The following is a 19,277-nucleotide window of genomic DNA, read 5'->3' as shown; positions in this document are numbered from 1 at the left end:
ACTTTTAGTTATAAGATCCTGACTCAGAAATGTCATGACCTGGAAAAAAAAAGTCTCTTAATTAATAAAATGTGGCATAGGTATTTTAAGAAATAAAATATGAGAGGATGAGAGTATGTGTATTTATTCAGTAGACAAAAGAGATATTAATCTTAATACTTAACATTTTTAATTACTTCATGATCACTATGGCAAAAGAGACTCAACTGTTAGAACGTTTAATTATTTTACAGTTAAACTCTTTATTGTTTTCTTCTTTACAGGAACAATAATCTGAACATGTCTTCAACCAAACTGTCTATACACAGAAAGCTCATATAAATTATGCTTTATTTTTGTAATATTACTAAAATACTGCACTGGTGAAAATAAATAGACATCGACAAAAACCTCCTTTGCTTCTGTAGTTGACCTCACACTCCACAAGTACGCTTGCCTTCCTAATTCCTTACAGGGGAAAGTCAACGCCCAGATCACAAGCAGGAATAATGACATCACGCAAAGGAGCTCCGAATATACTTGATAAAAGGTTTTCACACAAAGCCGGGAGACTCCCAACAGCACAGGCACACAGAAACACAGCTGTGCTCCAAAGCACAACTGCAACTTCCTGTGTGGACTTCCGGTGTGATAGGTAACATATGCAGAGCACAGAGCCATGATGCTGTGCAATTTCCAAGTCTAATCACAAGGTCCGTTAAATTGAAAGATAAAAAACAAGCGTTAAGGTATCCAGACACTCTTGTTCCCATGTATGACAGAATGCTATTAATACATTTTAATTTCTTCTTTAATTTATTAAGAATACTTTCTAGGGTTTTTCTGTTTGTTTTGGTTGGTTGGTTGGTTGATTTTGGTTTTTTGTTTTGTTTTGTTTTTTTGGCATTTTATATTCAGTGTCCATTGGCCCCTTCTGAGAGTATCCGTGATGGTTCAGTAAATTTCGCAGTGAACAGGTAAAACAGGGCTGGTGTGGGTACCAAGGCCAAAAGCGGCAGGTCATGCTCAAGCCTGTCCGCTCTGGAGATGGAGACTATTCCATAGGCGTGCAGTAGCCAGTGACTGAAGAGAACAATGAGTCTTTTCTTCCTGACCAGGAGATCGTAGCAGTTCTGTGATTGTGTATGAGAAAGAAGAGGAACACAGATTAACAAGTCAGCTAACCACTGGTCTTCATACACAGTCACGGCCCAGGACTCTGAATGCTTACACTAAAAAGGACTCAAGAACTGCCCCAATCGCCCAGTCTAGCCACCACACTGTCCAGATGGTCGCAAAGGCCCTCAACAGCCACGCTGAGCCTAGAACCCATCTCTTGGTCCTCATTTGCATCAGCATTCCCTCGGGGAACGTGAGCTTCTTCAGGAAGACGTGAACTAGAAGAGGAGGTCCACAGTATATGTTCTCGCACCCAGGTCCACTGCAGCTCCAGAGACCCCGCCTTCACTACTCTGCTGTCTCCAGCGACAACAGAAACGACTCACTAACCACCTGATTTTCTTTTCATTGTCAGGCTGTGTGATCACATGGAGAGACCCAAAGGATCAAATCAATATAAAAGGAACATGCAAATGTGCTAACAAACACAGGGACAGGGAATTTTCAGTGAGTTACTCCTCAACTTTTTCTTTCAGTTAAGTGACTCGAGGGCTCATCTAGACCTGGAGTGTCATCTGGAGTCAGAGCCCTGTGCTCAGTTGCTGAGAACAGAGCTACCTGAAGGCTGCAAACATCTTACAGAGGAGGCACATGGAGACAGAGAACCTAAAGAGTTACCAGCTGACCTAAAGGAGCATTGCTCGTTCGTAAATACGCATATTGTATTCAAATATTCCAACACAAACGCTAATCTTTTCCTGGTTGACGAAAAGTCAAAACTAATTTCCTGTCTTCTCTGATTAATCTAATTGGGACGCTGATTAAAGGTTACAAAGGAGCAATGAGGCTCGTCTACAAACCGGGTGAGCTGAATAATCACCATCCAGTCACCCCATTCAGTTCCTCCATCACCAACCCTGCCTAAGCACTGTGTTCCAGGTATGGCCTCATCTCACACTGTCACCAATGTATTAGAGAAAGAGGCATCAACAACCATCTCTCAAAGGAGTTAACTTGTTTTCTCTGGTGTCCTTTTGAACAAGAGAAGTTTGCGAAAGCACACACGTTAACTGCCGTGAGCAGCAGAGCCAGAGCACGGCATGGAAGGGTCTATGCATTGGGCTTTTCAATTCTTGGGAGTTCCGCTTCTGATAGAGCTTTGTAATCAGAGCTGTGAAGGTACTTAATGGCAATCATGCAAATGTGCTGTCCTAAGATACAGAATCTGAAAGCCACGTAATTAGAAAATTACAGAAGAGATGTACAAAACTGCCCACTTTGATTAAAAGTGTTATGAATACACCTGTCCTAGTTAGAATGTCAAATATATATTTTTTCTCATTTATTGCTCATACTGTAAACTGATAATACTTTAGTTCCTTATAAATAAAGTATTTAAAAATGTGTAGGTCTAGTTTACAACGATGACCTACCTATCAATGAATCAAAATATATATTTTTGGCCAAAAATACTCTGAATTCAAAACATAATGGGGCCAACAAGATGGTTCAGTAGGTAAAGGCAGGACCCACAGGATAGAGGAAGAGAACTGAACCGCCCTCCACACAGACACTGAGGCTTTTGGACACACACACATGCACACAAGTAAATAAATAAAATGTTATAATGAAATAATTTAAATATACTATAACAAAATTAAAACAACATATACAATGCAAAACTTTTAAAAATATTTAAAAAATAAGGTTCCTTGTTTGTCCTGGCTAGTTTTACGTCAACTTGACACAAGCTAGAGTCATCTGAAAAGAGGAACCCTCAACTGAGAAAATGCCTCCATAAGATCAGGCTGTCGGGCATTTTCTTAATTAGTACTGATGGGGGTGAACCCAGCCCATTGTGGGTGATGCCATCCCTGGGCTGGTGGTCCTCAATTCTATAAGAAAGCAGGCTGAACAAGCCATGGGGAGCAAGGTAGTAAGAGCACCCCTCATGGCCTGCATCAGCTCCTGCCTCCAGGTTTCTTGCCCTGCTTGAGTTCCTGTCCTGACTTCTTTCAATGATGAACAGTGATACGGAAGCATAAGCCAAATAAGCCCTTTCCTCCCCAAGCTGCTTAGTCACGGTGTTTCATCATAATAATAGTAACCCTAACTAAGACACTCATTACAGTGGTTTTCCACTGAGATATTAAGAAATTAAAAGTACAAAAGGCTTATCCCAAGGAGCCAATCAGAACTAAAGTACAAGTATCAATGTAATCAACAAAATACCGTAGGGCAAAAACATCCAAACCAAACATGAAACTGAGAGGGAGATACAGCCGGTATGGAATGAATAATTATAGATATCTCTAGTAAAATTAATTTAAAATTAGTTCTGTGTGGAGTAGAGCATTTCTGTGTATATTTCAGAATAGTATCAACGTGTGGATAACTGCATGTTGCTATACGGGTATACTATACTGGATGGCTTTTCTTCATCTCATTGGATAAGAGCACTGACTACTTCCCTAATTTCCCAAGATACAATGCAGCCCATGCAACCGCTCATAAAATTATCTAAGGAGGTACAAGTGACATCAGTTAGCCAAGGACCACTGAACCAAGTAGTATACCTTACCATATCATATGCACTATTCCATTCAATTGTCAGTTTTTATCTAAAAGACAAAGCAGAACTGTAACAAAGGAAAACCAATTCCTACCTCTATTTCAGAAGCGGACATGTACACAGCCAGAGTAACCAAGGATAACACTAATATAATGTATGGGAAAGCATAATCTGGAAAAGAAACACAGAGACTGCATTAGAAACTAACAAATTAAACCATCACATAAAACACAGCTCTTCTGAATTCTTTCTCAGCACTTCAGAGACTTGAATCCTATCATCCTAAGACGGAACTGACAGCCAATTCTTAGTGGATTATAACTATTTTTGGCCTTCTAGGCCACACAGTCTCCATCTCAACACCTCAACTCAACAGATGTGGTATATGCAAACAGCACAGGACGCATATAAGAGCAACTATGCCTCTGTCCCAACAAAATTTCATAAATAATAAAATAGGAGTTTCATATAATTTTCACATGATAACAAATTTTGATTTTTTTTTTCAATCTCTCTCTCTCTTTTTTCTTTTTTTGGTTTTTTGAGACAGGGTTTCTCTATGTAGTTTTGTTGCCTGTCCTGGATCTCACTCTGTAGCCCAGGCTGGCCTTGAACTCACAGAGATCCGCCTGCCTCTGCCTCCCGAGTGCTGGGATTAAAGGCGTGTACTAACAGCACCAGGCCCTCAATCTCTTTAAAAAAATGGAAATCTATCTCAGACCTGGGAGAAGATAAGAGATTTGATCCAGCCAAAGGATTAATTGAGAAGAATCAACTTCTCACCCCTGTATCTAGAATGCGTCTATGTAGCACTGTACGTTGTATGGTAGCTGTGTACCAAACAGGACAACTGAGAGAATACTCGGTTTTCGGCTTCATGGCCCAAGAAGGGAACCTTAGTTGAGAAGACTATTCATGAGAGTAACTCGGCTTTCACTGTCTTTAGAAAAGTTTATTTGTCATCAAACTTTTTAATACTCTTTTGGTATTCTTCCTAGCAAAACTCTGGAAGTTCTTATTTCAAACACAATATAGCAATAACATCTCAAGCAAAAATTTTCCCTACAAACATTACCATTTCCCCTTTCCTACTATGTCTAAATTTATAGCACACAAAATAGGCAAATTGAGAAGAAAATACCCTGAAGTATTTCTAAACGATTACTTTAAAATAACTTCAATTTATAAAACTCGCAATTATTCTACAAAGCACATCTGGAACAAGTTGAAACATTAATTTTGGATGCAGTGGCCAGAGCCTCAATTACCAACAGGCCTGTTCAACTTAGTTTAGAATTGAGCGAGTTAATAATATCTGTAACTTTTTATGTTAGTGATTACATGCTCAATCTGCCACTACACAACAAAAAACTCACCCACCTGAATAACACTGCTAACTGTATGTGGTTATGACCTGCTAAGAAAGCCCCAACTTCCAGGGGACAGGCAGGCACTACTGGGTGAGACACGGGATTGAGAGTGGTCCTTAGACATAGGATGTAAAGCAACCTATCTTGTGCACCTGGGTCTGGGCTAGGGCCTGGGAAACAGCATGTTGTCCCTGGTGGGTCAGATGTGGATCACACTTGAACTATTGGCTACAGAGTATTCTAAGCCAGAAGTGTGTTGCTGACCACCTCCCAGGCCTTTCCGGCCTTCCCTCCCGAGGCATCACCCACCAGGATGTTAAGCTACCAGAAGTTACCCCATGGACTGTGCTCACACTTGCTATATCGCCTACGAAAAATAAAAAATAAAAAAATAACAACAAAACTTATTTTTTCCAAAATCAAGAATTTGGTATATGCCCTCTGTGACTAATGCAGCAGACCATAAAATGAATAAGAACCGTTTGATCCTCCAAATAAAATTCCAAAATTTTAGTTTAATGCTCCTCCAACTATTTCTGCCATACTTGACATATTATTGTAACATTTTTACATACTATTGTAAAATACTTTACAATAGCTGTCATTTAGGAAGAATACTATTTGGCTATCTCCCTGAGTTAACATTCCAAACCATTTCCTTATTCCCACAGCTTTCCGCTTTCTTCCAGCTCCTAAGAGCTTCAACACAGAGGCACCAAAAGTTAGGCTAAAGGAATTAAGACAACTACTTGGAATTTTATTTTTAATTTTTTTTATTTTTTTGGTTTTTTTTTGAGACAGGGTTTCTCTGTGTAGCTTTGGAGCCTGTCCTGGATCTCGCTCTGTAGACCAGGCTGGCCTCGAACTCACAGAGATCCGCCTGGCTCTGCCTCCCAAGTGCTGGGATTAAAGGCGTGCGCCACCACCACTGCTCAGCCTGTAATTTTATTTTTTAATTTGTATATTTTAATTCCAGGACAAGACAATACAAAAACAATATACAACAATATACAACACCCAACCCTGCTCTCAGGTGAGGGAGGTAATTGATTTTCCTGCCTTAGACACACAAGGACAGAAGAAGAAAAAGAACACTAGACATAAGCAGAGAGACCGGGTGGGTCAGGGTCACCCAAGGCCTCTGCAGGAGTAGTAAGGAAACCATACAGAGGGCCCAGGCTTCCGGGGGACCCAATCTGCTTCCATGTGAAATGTTGCACCCTCATCATACTCATGCAGGAGGTACCATCAGGAACAGCAATGCTGGGCTCCTCCGCTGGTACCTTATCTGCTTGAGTGGCCAGGCATCACATGAACATGGATGGGTTTGGCTGGAGTGTCTGGCGATTCTCAAGCAAGAAGCCAGAAGAAAGCAGAGAGACGTTTAACAGCAGTGCCCCAGGTCCCTAACATCCCTGTGAGCCTCGGCCTTCTCTGGGGCCTACACAATGGGGTGGCTGGGGTTGCTCTCCAGATGTCCTCTGGCTGTCAAACAGCCCGCTACAGGAATGTCACAAAGGCCTGGGCCTTCATGATCTGTTCACATTGGCCTGAAGGTGGCTGTTAACACAAGCCTACAGGGATGACCGCTTCCTCAACCTTTTTACCCAAGGCATCTTGCATGAGTGTGCGGACGTTCTCAAACTCCGCCTTCCTCTCCTCCTCTTCCTCCTCCGGTAGCTCCTGAAGCTCCTTGGTCATGGAGAGCAGCCTCCTCCCACCAAACTCCTCAGGCTGCTGCCTCCAGTACTCACCAGTGAGGCATCCCCTAAACATCCATTTCTGTTCTCAAGAGCAGGGTTGGCTAGCTCCTCTTTGCTCTCACTGGAGTACAGACTTCAGTTTCCTTCCTGCAAGACCTGTGCTGACAGAGAAGCCATCTCCAGACTAGAAGGGGCGGCAGAGAGCTCAGCAGCTCGGAGAGGCAGGCTGCTTAGTGGGCTCTTCAGGGACTCCAAGCTTTTGATTCCTAGCATGCCCCACAGAATCACTTCTGGTTCTTTGTTTTCTGGCAGCTCGGAGAAGAACTCAAGGTGCTTCCAAACAATGCTTTTGTGGAAATTTTCAAGATTTTGCTCTACTGGAGCATCTTGGAAGACATTCAGGGGCAATCCCCAGTCAATAATGACACAGATGTGGGCATCAACTCATCACAGCTGCCCACGATGAGCACTGGCGAACACAGAATTCAATGTTATTGCACTTCTTATTCTCAAAGTCGTCAAAAGCTTGCCAAGGGAGGAAGAGCAGTGCCCAAAATTCCATCCTAACTACAGAGAAGTGCTTGACTGCCAAGAGGCCTTCCCAGTCCCTGGACAGGCTCTTACAGAATCTGTCATATTCCTCCTGAGAGGTGTCCTCAGAATCTGTCCTAAACGGGCATGGTCTCGCTCAGCGTTTCCTGACCAATGCATTCACCCTGAAGTCCCCTCGTTTCTTTTTCTTTTCCTCACCTGATCTTCAGTCTGAGGGGTCACTGTCCTTATCTTCCTTTTGTTCTCTTCTACCTCGTCATCACTCATCCTTCCCTTCTTCCTCCTCCCAACAGAGGCTGACGGGACAGCTGGTTCACAGTGAGTGCCTTCTCACTACCTCCTCGACCCCTTCTCCTCTAAGTGTTCCGTTGGTCGGTCTTCTTCGGGTGGATCACTTTGGTACTCCAGCTAACGGGTTCACCCTGGTCTGCACATTCACTGAAGCTGCGCCGGCACAAAACCCTCGGGCACACTGCTCCATCATCCTTGTTCTTTGTGACCACAGACACTTCTTCGCCATGAAATAGGCAGAATAGAGTCCAACACCAAACTGCTCATTCATGGAGAGATCTGCAACAGCCTGAGAGCTTCCATGAGGATTTTAGTCAGACTTAGCAGTGGTTCCCAAATTATCGAAAAGCTCAAGCTTGGTCACCCCAGTGCCTGAGTCCACCAGAGTCAGAATGTGTTCCTGAGGGTTGAGGACATCATTTCTAGCTCTTTACTGCTGTCCAAGTTGGAAGGGTCTATTAGGCTCTCCTAGTGAATCTTGTTCTGCTGTGGGATGTTCTGTATGGCAAATGTGTTGCTCTGACTGGTTAATAAATAAAACACTGATTGGCCAGTAACCAGGCAGGAAGTATAGGTGGGACTAACAGAGAGGAGAACCGAGGGACAGGAAGACAGAGAGGAGGAGACACGAGCTGCCATCCAGGGAGCATCATGTAGAGACAGCAGGTAAAGCCACAGAACACATGGCGACATATAGATTAACAAAAATGGGCTGAGTATAAGAGTAAGAGCTAGACAATGGTAGGCCTGAGCTATCGACCAAGCAGTTTAAATAATATAAGAGTCGGTGTGTTTATTTTATAAGTGGGCTAAGGGACCAGAGAGAAAAACTCTAGTTACATTGTCCAAGGATCAGAAGCATGAAAGATCCTAAAGGAGAGGTTCCTTGTTGTAACAGGAAGTATTAATGACAGAAGAAATGAGCTGGGTAGTATTTGCCCGAAAAGTAGCATCCCTCCCTTCCACTCTGCATAGAGTACTTCCTCAAGCATCCTGAAGAGAAAGGATTGAAACACCCCGGAGCAGGGTGGGTCCAGATCATCTCTGACATGCAGGAAGGCACCTACTATGTGAGGGAGTGACTCAAAAGTGAACGGGTGACAGTGCTTAACTCCATCCTAGACAGTCCCTCCAAACTCTACCGACTGCTGTAAATTACTACCTGCAACCTCTGGGACATGCTGTGAGTGCTTCAAATTAAGTTCCTCGACTGTTTACCCATCTATCAGTTATTTAAAGAGAAAGTTCCTTGATTAGTCTTCCAGTTCATTCCCAATCCCTGCATTTAATTTATTGTTTTAGCAATCCTTCCTTGGAAGTGGCTCCGAATCCTGGCGCTGCTCTGTTTGGGTCAGTCAGTCAGGCTCCGTTTACTGCGGTCATCTCCAGGCAGATCCCAGCTTTTCTCCTCTGACAGTCCACTGTGCTATCAAGTTAGCTTTCTACAATGGAAATCTGATCACGTCACTCTTCTACTCAAATCTCGGTGAGGTCCCTGTGGTGGTCTGAATGAGAACGAGCTGGAGGGCGCCTGCGTGTTCTCAGACACTATGCAAGTGAGACGTGAGCTAGACCATGAGGAGGAACAGGCCCCAACTAGCCTCCAATTTCCTTTCACCTTCGCCTTGAACCAAATTACACTACCAGGCTGTATAATCCCCATCCCTGCCTGTTCCTGGGCCAAAAGGCTTGTCCTCAGCTTCTTGGAAGACTTCTTAGAAAAACCACTATGCAACACACAATGTTTTTGGAAAATGGAAATGTATTCAAAAGTCCCCTCCTAGGTTTCCTCAGCTATCTGGAGTCTCTGCTTTACCTCCTGGGAGTACGGTTGAGCCTTTTGATGATGACTTATCTCTCGTTCTTCTGAGATACAGTTTAACCTAAAGAGTTGCTGAATGAATGGTTATCCTACCAAACACCTTTTTAACTATATAGAAAGGACTTTTATAAAGGGCCTTAGAAATCTAAGACGACAGGAAACAACACTTACTGCCAACCTAATTTTCACCTACTGTATACAAAGCTACTTTTTAAACTGTTATGTGCAGAGTTTTAAATCTTCCAGTTTGGCTACAAACTTCAGTCTCATTTTGTTGAGAAGCTCTGTTCCATTCTGTTTTTAATAACACTATGTTTCGGCAAAGGACTCCACTAAGGCCTGCCTTCAAAGCTTAAAGGGTGCCTTTAAAGAAAAAGCTGGAGACTTTAGTTGGGAGGAGAACACTGGCGTCACACTTACACAAGAGGCCTCCACCAACGGCCTGCAGCACCGTCAGGATGGGGAAGAAGTAAAGCGCGGCGTAAATGCTCTTGAACCGCTCAGACTTCCCCAGTCCGCAGGCGATCTTCTTCACCAGCAGAGGCCGGAGAAGCATCATCAGCACCAAGCAGAATGCGTAATAAACAAACACGATGGTGTATCTGCAAAATGAGGAATGCATCGAGATTGTTTAACACACTCCCATCCTTGTTACGTCTACCCATTAAGATATTCAGACTGGTGAAAGGCAGGACAAGCAAACACATACACTGTTTTGTTTGTTTGAAAATATTTCAAAAATCCTAAAGAGGGCGGTGGAGAGACGGCTCAGCATTTGAGAGTATTTGCTGCTTTTGCAGAGAAGCTGGGTTCGGTTCCCAGCACCCACAAGGCAGCTCACAAGCTCTGACTCCAGGCGATGTGACACCTTCTTCTGGCCTTAGCAGGCACTGCACACATGTGGTGCACATACAGACATGCAGGCGAAACTCGTACACATAAAAGTAAATAAATACAGCTCAAAAAACAATCCCAACAATGTTTATATATTTTAAAACTTTGTACTTATTTTGAGAGGTGTCATGCATGTTCATGTACAGGCATGTGTGCCCACGCATGCGCCGGTGGAGGCCAGAGGTTCATGGTGGGTGTCTTGTCCACCTTATTTTTTGAGACAGGGTCTCTTACTCCCGTCTCAGCCTGCCCAAACTGGTATTTCAGGCTGCTTCACCCAGCTTTCTAACATGAGCACTAGGGATGTGAACGCATACTGGACACTACACAGCTATGAAAAATGTATATAAACAGGCAACATACAGCAGATACATGTGAATGATGTATCTCAATCAGCATGACTGGACATGTCAATTAAACAAAAGTAGTAAAAGTTCAATAGAAACAAAAAAGACATAAGTGCTTTTCATAATTTAGGTAAGTAGTCTGAACATAGATTTGATTTGAATTTGACTTTTAAAATTACTGGGACTAGAGGGATGGCTATCAGTTCAAATGGTATAATGCTCTCACAGAAGACCAAAGTTCAGTTCCTGCAACCACGTCAGGCAGCTTACAACCAGCTGTCACCTCACCTCCAAGGGATCTGGAACCATCTTCCAGCCTCTGATGGAACCTGCACACATGGCGTACAGTCTCACAGATATAAATACACAAAAAGGTAGATCTTTCCTAGAGATTCATTATTATGTGTACATGTGTCAAGGTATGTGTAGTAATACTTCAGCTGATTTAAGTATTAACAAAAGTAACAAGACAAGAGAAAGCAATGACAGCTTGAATCACCTAGAGAAGATTCTGGAATGTGTAATTAACTTTATCAGCAAAAAATAAACCTTGCAGTCTCTTACATAATTACCTATAACTCAATTACCTTTTTAGCTGATATAGCTAGCCATATCTGGACTCTATCCCTATTTATAATACTATTTGTGTCCATCCTGAATTAACAAACTTCTACAATTGCCATTAATTTATTTATCACCATTAGGATTTTAAAGGACAACAGAATTAAAAACAGGAGTAGCTATTATGGGCACAGGAAGAGGGCTCAGGGCATCCATTTGCCATTTTCCTTCTAATTTGATATTTTTACCATAAATACCAACTAGTAGTAAATGAGTCTGATTTTAATTTTAAATGAAATGAGTACATATCTTAAATGATACTCCATTCTTGTTTTCTAAATATAAAAAGATCAAATTCTACAAGTCTTTAATGTATGACAAAACAATACTTGAAGCAGAGTTATAGTTCTATAATAAATCAACAGACGTCATTATTAGTTTTTATGAAATATAGTTACATAGATGCATGCAAAAGTAATCTGAAGGCCATAAAGCTTGGCAGTAAAAAGGGCACACGGCAGCTAATACACAGAGTCATTTCATCCTCACAGCACCCTATGTGGCACTGTTCTCACTTGCCAATGAAAAACCTGAATTATGTAACACTGTAAACATATTCATGTTAGCGTAACTGACAGACCCAGAATTCAAACCCAGACTCTTCTATTTCTAGATCCTACACATTTTTCCTGTCTGTCAAATATTGTATCTCTATTGTATATCCCCAAAGGTTCCTTTTTTAAAATCTCTTTAAACATAGAAAACATATTCCTAAGTATCTACGTGTGCATGTGTGTGTAAGTGCATGTATTGTTTTTTTACATCAAAAAATATTTTCCTTTCTATCGCTAAGATATACTGGGCTGACAATACAGTTTACTAGTATGCCTGAGGTGCTGGGTTTATTCTCCAACACAATACACACACACTCTCACACTCTCTCTGACTTTCTGAGCATGGCAATACATACCTGGAATCCCAGTACTCAGGAGGCTGAGGCAGGATAATAAGATTGAGGACAGCCCAGCACATATAGTGAGACTATGTCTTAAAAACAAAAATAATGTTTCCTCCTATTACACTCTGTATGCCTTCAGAGAAGAAAATTCTTTCTACTACCTCTTCCTGCACCTAGATATTTACAACGATCAATCTTTTGAAATGGAATCTACGAGCGTTTCCTTCTCAGAGGTCTTGGGTCTACATAAACACTTACAGTGGGTAGACTGCTTCATGAGTGCAGTGCACTGTGGTGATGTAATCTGGACTCGGGTTGTAAAGCATCGTGTACCAATCTGAGAGCATCAGTACTCGGCAGGAACGGATGTACAGGACGCCCACTGGATCGCTCACGAGTAAGGTGATGATGGCCGCCATGCTGCACTCGAACAGCGCAGTGATGTGCTGGAAGAGGGCGCTGGAGCTGGGAAACAGGGACACAACCCCAGAGCGACGTCAGTGCTTCAGTCTAGCAGGGCACAGTTCATATACCGAGTCTCAGTGTTTCAGCCCAGTCTGGAAGTTACTCTTAAAGATCAGACAAGCCGAGCATGCTAGCACCTCAGACAGCCCCGCGGCTGTGGTCTGCAGGTCTGTCCACTCTAAAATTCCTACAATGAAATACACTCTCTGGTGTGATAGTGTTGGGAGGCTGGGCCTTCGGGAGAGAGGTCAGGGATGTAGAATCCTCAAGGAAGAGATTTGAATGTTTTGTTTTGTTTTTTTTTTGAGGAGGTCAGAAGAACTTTCTTTGTCCCTTCTGCCATGTGAGGACAGGGATGCACCACTTCCTGGTTTCCACAGATGGTAGTAGTGTATTTCTAGTCTAACAGGGTGTCATGGCTTGTGGCTGCAATCTCAGTACTTGAAGGCCTAGGCAAAAGGAGTACTGCAAATCCGGAGCCAGCCTGGGCTACATAGTGAGTTACACATTAGCCTGGACTACAGAGTGAGATCCTATCTCAAAACATCAATTAGCCAGTTAATCAATCGGCTAATTACTATTTACCTAATTAGCCAGTTAATATCTAATTATTAAGTAACTAGTTAATTAACAAGTTGACTGATATAATTACTATCCTATATATATGCATGCATGTATGTGCACTTATTAGTGAGTGCCTGTAGCAGTCAGAAGATGGTGTTGGAGCCACTGGAACTGGAGTTATGGATGAGGGGGTCAGATATCCTGGGATGGAACTACAGATGGTTGTAAGCCATCCTGTGGCTACTGGGTACCAAACCTGGGTCCTCTGCAAGAGCAACAAGTGCTCTTAACCATTGAGCCACCTCTCTAGCCCCTTGTCCACTTTTTGAAAGAGAAGAATCCCTAGAGATCATTTCATGTCTAGTTTTTTTCCAGAATTCAGTTATTTCATGAGGGTCGTATGAGCTCTTAAATTAGCAGAACTGGACTACTTCACAGACATAAAAGTACTGAATGCACAAGTTTAAATAAGCTCATACTATAAAGTCATAGTGACAGGAATCTTTTCATCGTGTTTCAATCCATCTATAGTCAACCACATGATCTTTGAAAATAAAAGTGGATTCCAAAACTCCACTTCTATACCCATGGTCATACACTGCACAGTATTTCAGTCCACGAAGGACCACATCCATGATGGTGGTCCCACAGGACTGTATTCTCTATGTACCTTGCAGCTCTCATTGTGGAAGTATGTCCTGTGACCCCCCCTCCCCTGCACAGGGGCAGGAGCATTTAATGATACATTCCTCAGATCTGTGTCACTACAGCTGATGTGAGACTGTACTTCAAGATCTCCTGCATTTCAGAAAAAGATATCCCTTACCACAATTCCCATATACCCCCTCGGCCAGGCTACACTGCTTCAAGTTCCTCGGGCAGGCTTCCCCCTCACACTCCACTGTGTGGACAACCGTGTGCTCTTTGATATAAGCTCTGGAATTATGCCCCAGCTTTATGAACTGCCCACGAGACTTCCCACTCCCGGGCCCCTGGACCCAGCCTGTCCTTCTTTGCCGGTCCACTCTCAGCTCTCATTTCTCAACCACACCACACTCGCATCTGCCTCCACAGTGCCAGGCGGCAAAAAGAGATGGGAGAAAGTGCAAAGACCAAAGCAGGTAAAACTCACTTTGAGAGTGGAGGAACACAACTGACAGCTAAGGAAGACTCTGCCTCCCAGTCCCTGTAGGGGGACCAGGCACAGACTTCTCAAGAACACTACACTTGCCTTTATTATTACGTTTCTTTCGTTTACAACCCACACCTTGACCACTTCAGATCACATTACCATCTCTCCATCTTTTTTCTACCAATGTTTTAGCATTTCTTTTTAAGTCTTTTAGATCCTATTAGGCATAATTTCTCTCCCCATTCTTTGTGACTCCAGATGTTGACAACAGAGTATTTCACTACCTCTCTAGGACAGATTTATAGCGTCATCATGTACCTGTCTGTTTTCTCTATATCTTCTCTCTTCCTTTGATCTTCCAAACATAAAATACACTGCTCAATAAATGCACTAACAGTGTACTAGTCATCTCTCATAATTATGCTAGGTCACATAGAAAATTGGATTAAGTTATAAAGTATTTGTTCTAAAACAGTAACAGCTTGTGATCCTCACCAATTTTTGCAGAAACTCAGTACGCATCATCGTTGAGAAACAACGTTCTGTAGCAGAGCGTCATTGACACCTACTAGGATGTGTCTTACCATTGCTTTCCTGCTTCAGGAAAAAAAAGTATAAAGAGAAGGAAAACAGGTTTTCTCCTCCAAAACAAGGGAAGAGTAATTATTCTTGTAAATGACAGTCGGGCTGAGGGTGTAGGTCATTAAAGATTGTGTACTCAGCATCACAATATGTGAGCAGTATCCCAACACTCGCCCATCCCGATGCAGTAAGAATGTGCTCACCTCTTTTTCCCTGAGTACCACTCAATGAAGAACCAATGTAGAACAAGAGGAAGCATAGCCATAAATCCAAGATAGAGCCAGTCATAGAGTTCGGGGGATTCTGTGCAAGGCTGACAGTATTTCTGGGCGTTCGTCCTCTGTCCTCTTGGGCACACCTACAACATGTAAAAACACTGCTTTATAGACAAACAGTATTTTAGGATCTTCCTATAAGGGATCCCATTTTATTGTAAACAGTTTAATATGCCTATGTAGCTTTTAGAAATTAAAAAAGAAAACCTGTAAGCAGAATAGAAAGAAATCTAAAAAAGAAACACTTCAAGAAATCCACATCACCTGTGCTGTCTGCAAAATGCTCAGTGAAGATTCCTTCCACTTAATTGCTAAAACTGCTAATGTTCAATGAAAACCCTTGTTAACAGCATCATATAAAAATTACTGAAGAAGTGTTCTCAAGTTGTCATGTTAATTTACTATACAAAACACTCTGATAGATCATTAAACAGTAATTAGACATTATAAAATATTTTTTAATATCTGTGACTATCCAGAAAGATTTTAATATAATTATCAGCATGCCAATATAAATAAGGCTTTTAATACCACATTCTTACACATATTCATGAATATATCTAAAAAATTCGACATGCGAAAATGTTTCCAAAGTAAGTAGGTCATAAAATAAAATAATATTAACACAGGACTTACCCCACATTCTCCATAGATTTCACTTGAGCCATTTTTAAATAACAGGGTCTTCCCACAGTAGAGTCCAAGGCATGCTGGTTGAATATCGACAGCTTTTTAAAAACAAACGCCAGTAGAGTAACATCTTTTGTGGTTATAAATAACAATAATGTGATAACAGCTGAAGTCATGGACAGCAGTCTCTGAATCTCTCTTAAATGATATGTAACAGACAAGTCTTGGTGCATTTACTTTTAAATTCTTTCCCACTGGGACACTACAGAAATTACACGTACATCTTATTGCTCACCCTTATTGTTCATATTGGTCTTCACCCAGCCCAGCAGGTTCTAGGCCCAGGCACCTAACCCAGAAGCTTCCCAACGGCTCCAGGAAGCAGTCCCTATGACTAGACTTGGAATTTCACTGATTATAAGGTCATAAGCATCTTTTTTTAAAAATCACTGATAGAGGGCCTGAGAGACACCACTTGAGCAAACCTGAACTAACTTGAGGAGTTTGAGTCTAAAGCCCATGGCAAAGGGGAGGTCTCCAGAAAGTTGTCATCCTCCACATGTGTGTTCCGATAGGCACATCCCAGTGCCACACACATCACACGATTAAAAAAATTAATTAAGATAAATGACTGATAGAAGGTCACTAGTCTTCATTTTGCCCAGCTGGGACATTGGGTACACACATAGGGACAGTCTTTGTTCATAACAGAATACATTAGCAGAAAGGCTCAAGGAGAGAGAGGATTCCAGAACAGAGGGTAGGTCTGTAAAACAAATCAATTCACCTCCATATAAAAGCATCAACTTAGCTTTTATTATGTTTGTTGAGGACAGGGGTAAACTTCACCAGTGCTGACACTGAGCTTCTGATCAATTACTTGAGAACCACGGTCTTACAATCAATTTCTTACAGATATGGAAAGAATTAAAAACAGCTCCTTTTAAAACAAAACTCTGAGGACCGCCCAATCATCTTGGACCTCATCCAGGAGAAATTACTGAAGGCATCTTTTGAACCAGTGGCACCTGATTCTCCTCACTGCTCAATAACCATACATGGAGTGTGCGGAACAAGGGCCATGAAGGTCCCCAGAGGTCCGGACAGTGGACTGTCTTCCCTAAGAATCTGCCCTATATCATGAAATAAGTCCAAAACAATGGCGGGCTACATGCGAATTTACACACTTTACTATTATCTCTGAACAATAATCTCCTCTGCTTTTTCATGCATTCACAATGTGGAGACTCTGGTTACAGCCCTTTCTCCTTTCAAATTCCTGTAGACTGGACTTGTTTGTCCTTACGTTTTCAAGGGCAAACAAACAGAAAAACTCGGCCTAAAATGCCTCAGTTGATATTTAAACGCAGTCTAAAATGTCTCACGTTTGATATTTTCACTTTTATCAAGTACTTGACATCTCTTTTTAACCCATGCTTTTTTAAAAAACAAAACAAAACAACAACAACAACAAAAAAATAAAACCTGCTGTACCTTTAGAAACACACATTATGCCAGGCAGTGGTGGCACACACCTTTAATCCCATCACTCAGGGGACAGAGCTAGGTGGATCTCTGTGAGTTCCAGGCCAGCCTGGTCTACAGATCAAGATTCAGGACAGGCACTAAAACTACACAGAGAAACCCTATCTCCAAAACCAAAAAAAAAAAAAAAAAAGAAAAAGAAAAAGACATTAACCTATGCTTCTTTATTTTAGACTATCAAAAGACTTTATTATTATAGTATCGTTGGCATGTGTATGCATTTTGCCTACATTTATGTCTGTGCACCATGTACCTGCCTGGTGCCAGTGGAGGTCAAAAGACAGAGGTCGAAAAGGATATCGGATCCTGGGAAACTGGAGTTACAGAGGGTCCTGAGACACTGTGTAGGTACTGGGAATGAAACCCCAGTGCTCAGGAAGAGCAGTAAGTGCTCTCAACCACTGAGCCATCTCTCCAGCCAGTCTCTTAACATGATTTTTTACAGCAACTGAAGTCTAATGAACTAAATACATGGAATGAATTGTTTCAGGTTTTCTGAGAAGAAAGTTAAGACACTGGAAGTCCCTTCTCGATGGGCTTTGCATCTAAAAGATCTCAAAACCAAGGCCTGAAAATCAGTACTACAAACAAAAGCAAAGCTCATTTACCTAACAACTGTACAATCACCCTTCATAATCTTTGGTGAACTACGGCTAAAATGCTGACCTTGTTTTTTTCTGCAAAAGTCTGGCCCCTGGTGAAGGGCTCTAACGTATTTACATTTGATGCCCGGTGTGGTGGTGCACGCCTTTAAATCCAGCACTGGGGAAACAGAGGCAGATGTATCTCTGTGAGTTCAAGGCCAGCCTGGTGTGAGTTCCAGGGCATCCAAGGCTACACAGAGAAACCCTGTCTCAAAAAACAAACAAACAAACAAACAAAAATTTACATTTGAGGTTGAAAAAAACAAGTTATGTGGCAACTTGCTTCTGCTTCCCTGCACTAACATCAGCACTTCTAATTCTCAAGTCAACCATCAGGAACGCTTTCCTGGACAAAGAAACAAAGGAATGAATGAAAGAACATAGGAAGAGCACAACAAAGCCTCCGCCTTGCCTTCTGCACACGGCCCCGCGCTCATCTCCAGCCATTCCGGAGCAGACCATCCCAACCCCGGGCGAAGTCGGAGCCCGGGTGCAGAGCAGCAAAGGACCAGGCTGCCCGCCCCTCGAGAGCTGTCAGCCGGAGGCGAGCCCGAGGCAAGGAGGTGGGAAAACAGCAGGCACGAAGACAAGAGCCCCCTCGCAGCCTAAGCGGCCACTTACCCATTGGCCAGGCTAGGTTCTCCACAGAAGCCCGGGGATCAGCCGGTCCGAACGCAGCGCCCGAACATCCGGGCCACGGCGCTCCCCGCCGCTCCGCCTCCCGCTAGCCTGGCGAACGCAGTGGAACCCCGCCCTTGCTACATTAGGCTCCGGGTCCCGCCCCACCACCGCCTTCTCCGCTGGGCTGAGATGCACTTCGCGGACTCTCCGGCCTAGGATCCCAGCAACCTGGTTTCCTAGTCTAGGCTCGGAAGCGTCTCTGTCGCTTCCGGGTCTGAGCTCAGAGGCTCCACCCTTTCCGGGTCCAGACTCATCGGGGCCTCGACCGAGCTAAGGCCGGAACCGAGGCCCAGCCTCCAACCCGGTCAAGTCTACACGGCCTCGAGCGATTCCTAGACTGGACCCAGAGGTCCCGCCCCCGTTTCCTAGATAAGGCTCAGTAGCCCCGCCCCCGCCGTGCGATTAAATCCCCCGAGGCCCCGCCCCTGGTGCGTGAGAGTCTCCGAGGCCCCGCCCCGGCCCTGTGGTCCAGTCTCTAGAGCTCCGCCCCCCCGTGCGGGCTAGGTTTTCGAGGCCCCGCCCCCGCCGTGTGGTCCAGTCTCTGAAGCCCCGCCTCCATTCGCGGTCTAGTTTTCGAGGCCCCGCCCCTGC

At 43.2% G+C, this 19,277-nt stretch overlaps 2 protein-coding genes across 4 annotated transcripts in view; one reads left to right on the top strand and one right to left on the bottom strand.

Annotated features, from left to right (window-relative positions):
* The window catches only part of Ccdc175 (coiled-coil domain containing 175), a 63,971-nt gene extending 63,360 nt beyond the window's left edge, over nucleotides 1-611 (top strand). The window contains exon 21 of the mRNA XM_028858274.2: nucleotides 264-611. The gene's annotated coding sequence lies outside the window, so the exon portion shown is untranslated. The remainder of the gene's footprint in view (nucleotides 1-263) is intronic.
* LOC114683910 (JNK1/MAPK8 associated membrane protein) lies at nucleotides 109-19,049 on the bottom strand. Of its 3 annotated transcripts, none has more exons than XM_028858283.2 (7): nucleotides 18,627-19,049; nucleotides 15,823-15,914; nucleotides 15,115-15,269; nucleotides 12,427-12,633; nucleotides 9,829-10,010; nucleotides 3,765-3,841; nucleotides 109-1,112 (listed from the first exon to the last, which is right to left on the bottom strand). In XM_028858283.2, exons 1-7 carry the CDS (start codon nucleotides 18,628-18,630, stop codon nucleotides 894-896), a joined length of 936 nt encoding a protein of 311 aa, XP_028714116.1. In that variant the 5' UTR covers nucleotides 18,631-19,049; the 3' UTR covers nucleotides 109-893. The 3 variants fall into 3 exon arrangements, with proteins under 3 accessions (XP_028714116.1, XP_028714124.1, XP_028714131.1); XM_028858291.2 differs by having other exon boundaries at nucleotides 15,823-15,896; nucleotides 18,627-19,042; XM_028858298.2 differs by lacking the exon at nucleotides 3,765-3,841 and having other exon boundaries at nucleotides 897-1,112.
* Between the last annotated feature and the right edge of the window lie 228 nt (nucleotides 19,050-19,277).

The sequence above is a fragment of the Peromyscus leucopus genome, chromosome 14 (genome assembly GCF_004664715.2).
Source record: "Peromyscus leucopus breed LL Stock chromosome 14, UCI_PerLeu_2.1, whole genome shotgun sequence".
Classification (NCBI taxonomy): domain Eukaryota; kingdom Metazoa; phylum Chordata; class Mammalia; order Rodentia; family Cricetidae; genus Peromyscus; species Peromyscus leucopus.
This window is presented reverse-complemented; position numbering and strand designations above follow the sequence as displayed.

Excerpts from the sequence above, each read along its gene's own strand:
- LOC114683910 (XM_028858283.2), bottom strand. Across the intron at positions 10,011-12,426 it reads CATGAAGCAGTCTACCCACT|ATACACCATCGTGTTTGTTT; the intron begins GTAAGTGTTTAT and ends CTCATTTTGCAG. Across the intron at positions 1,113-3,764 it reads TGTCCGCTTCTGAAATAGAG|AACTGCTACGATCTCCTGGT; the intron begins GTAGGAATTGGT and ends ACACAATCACAG.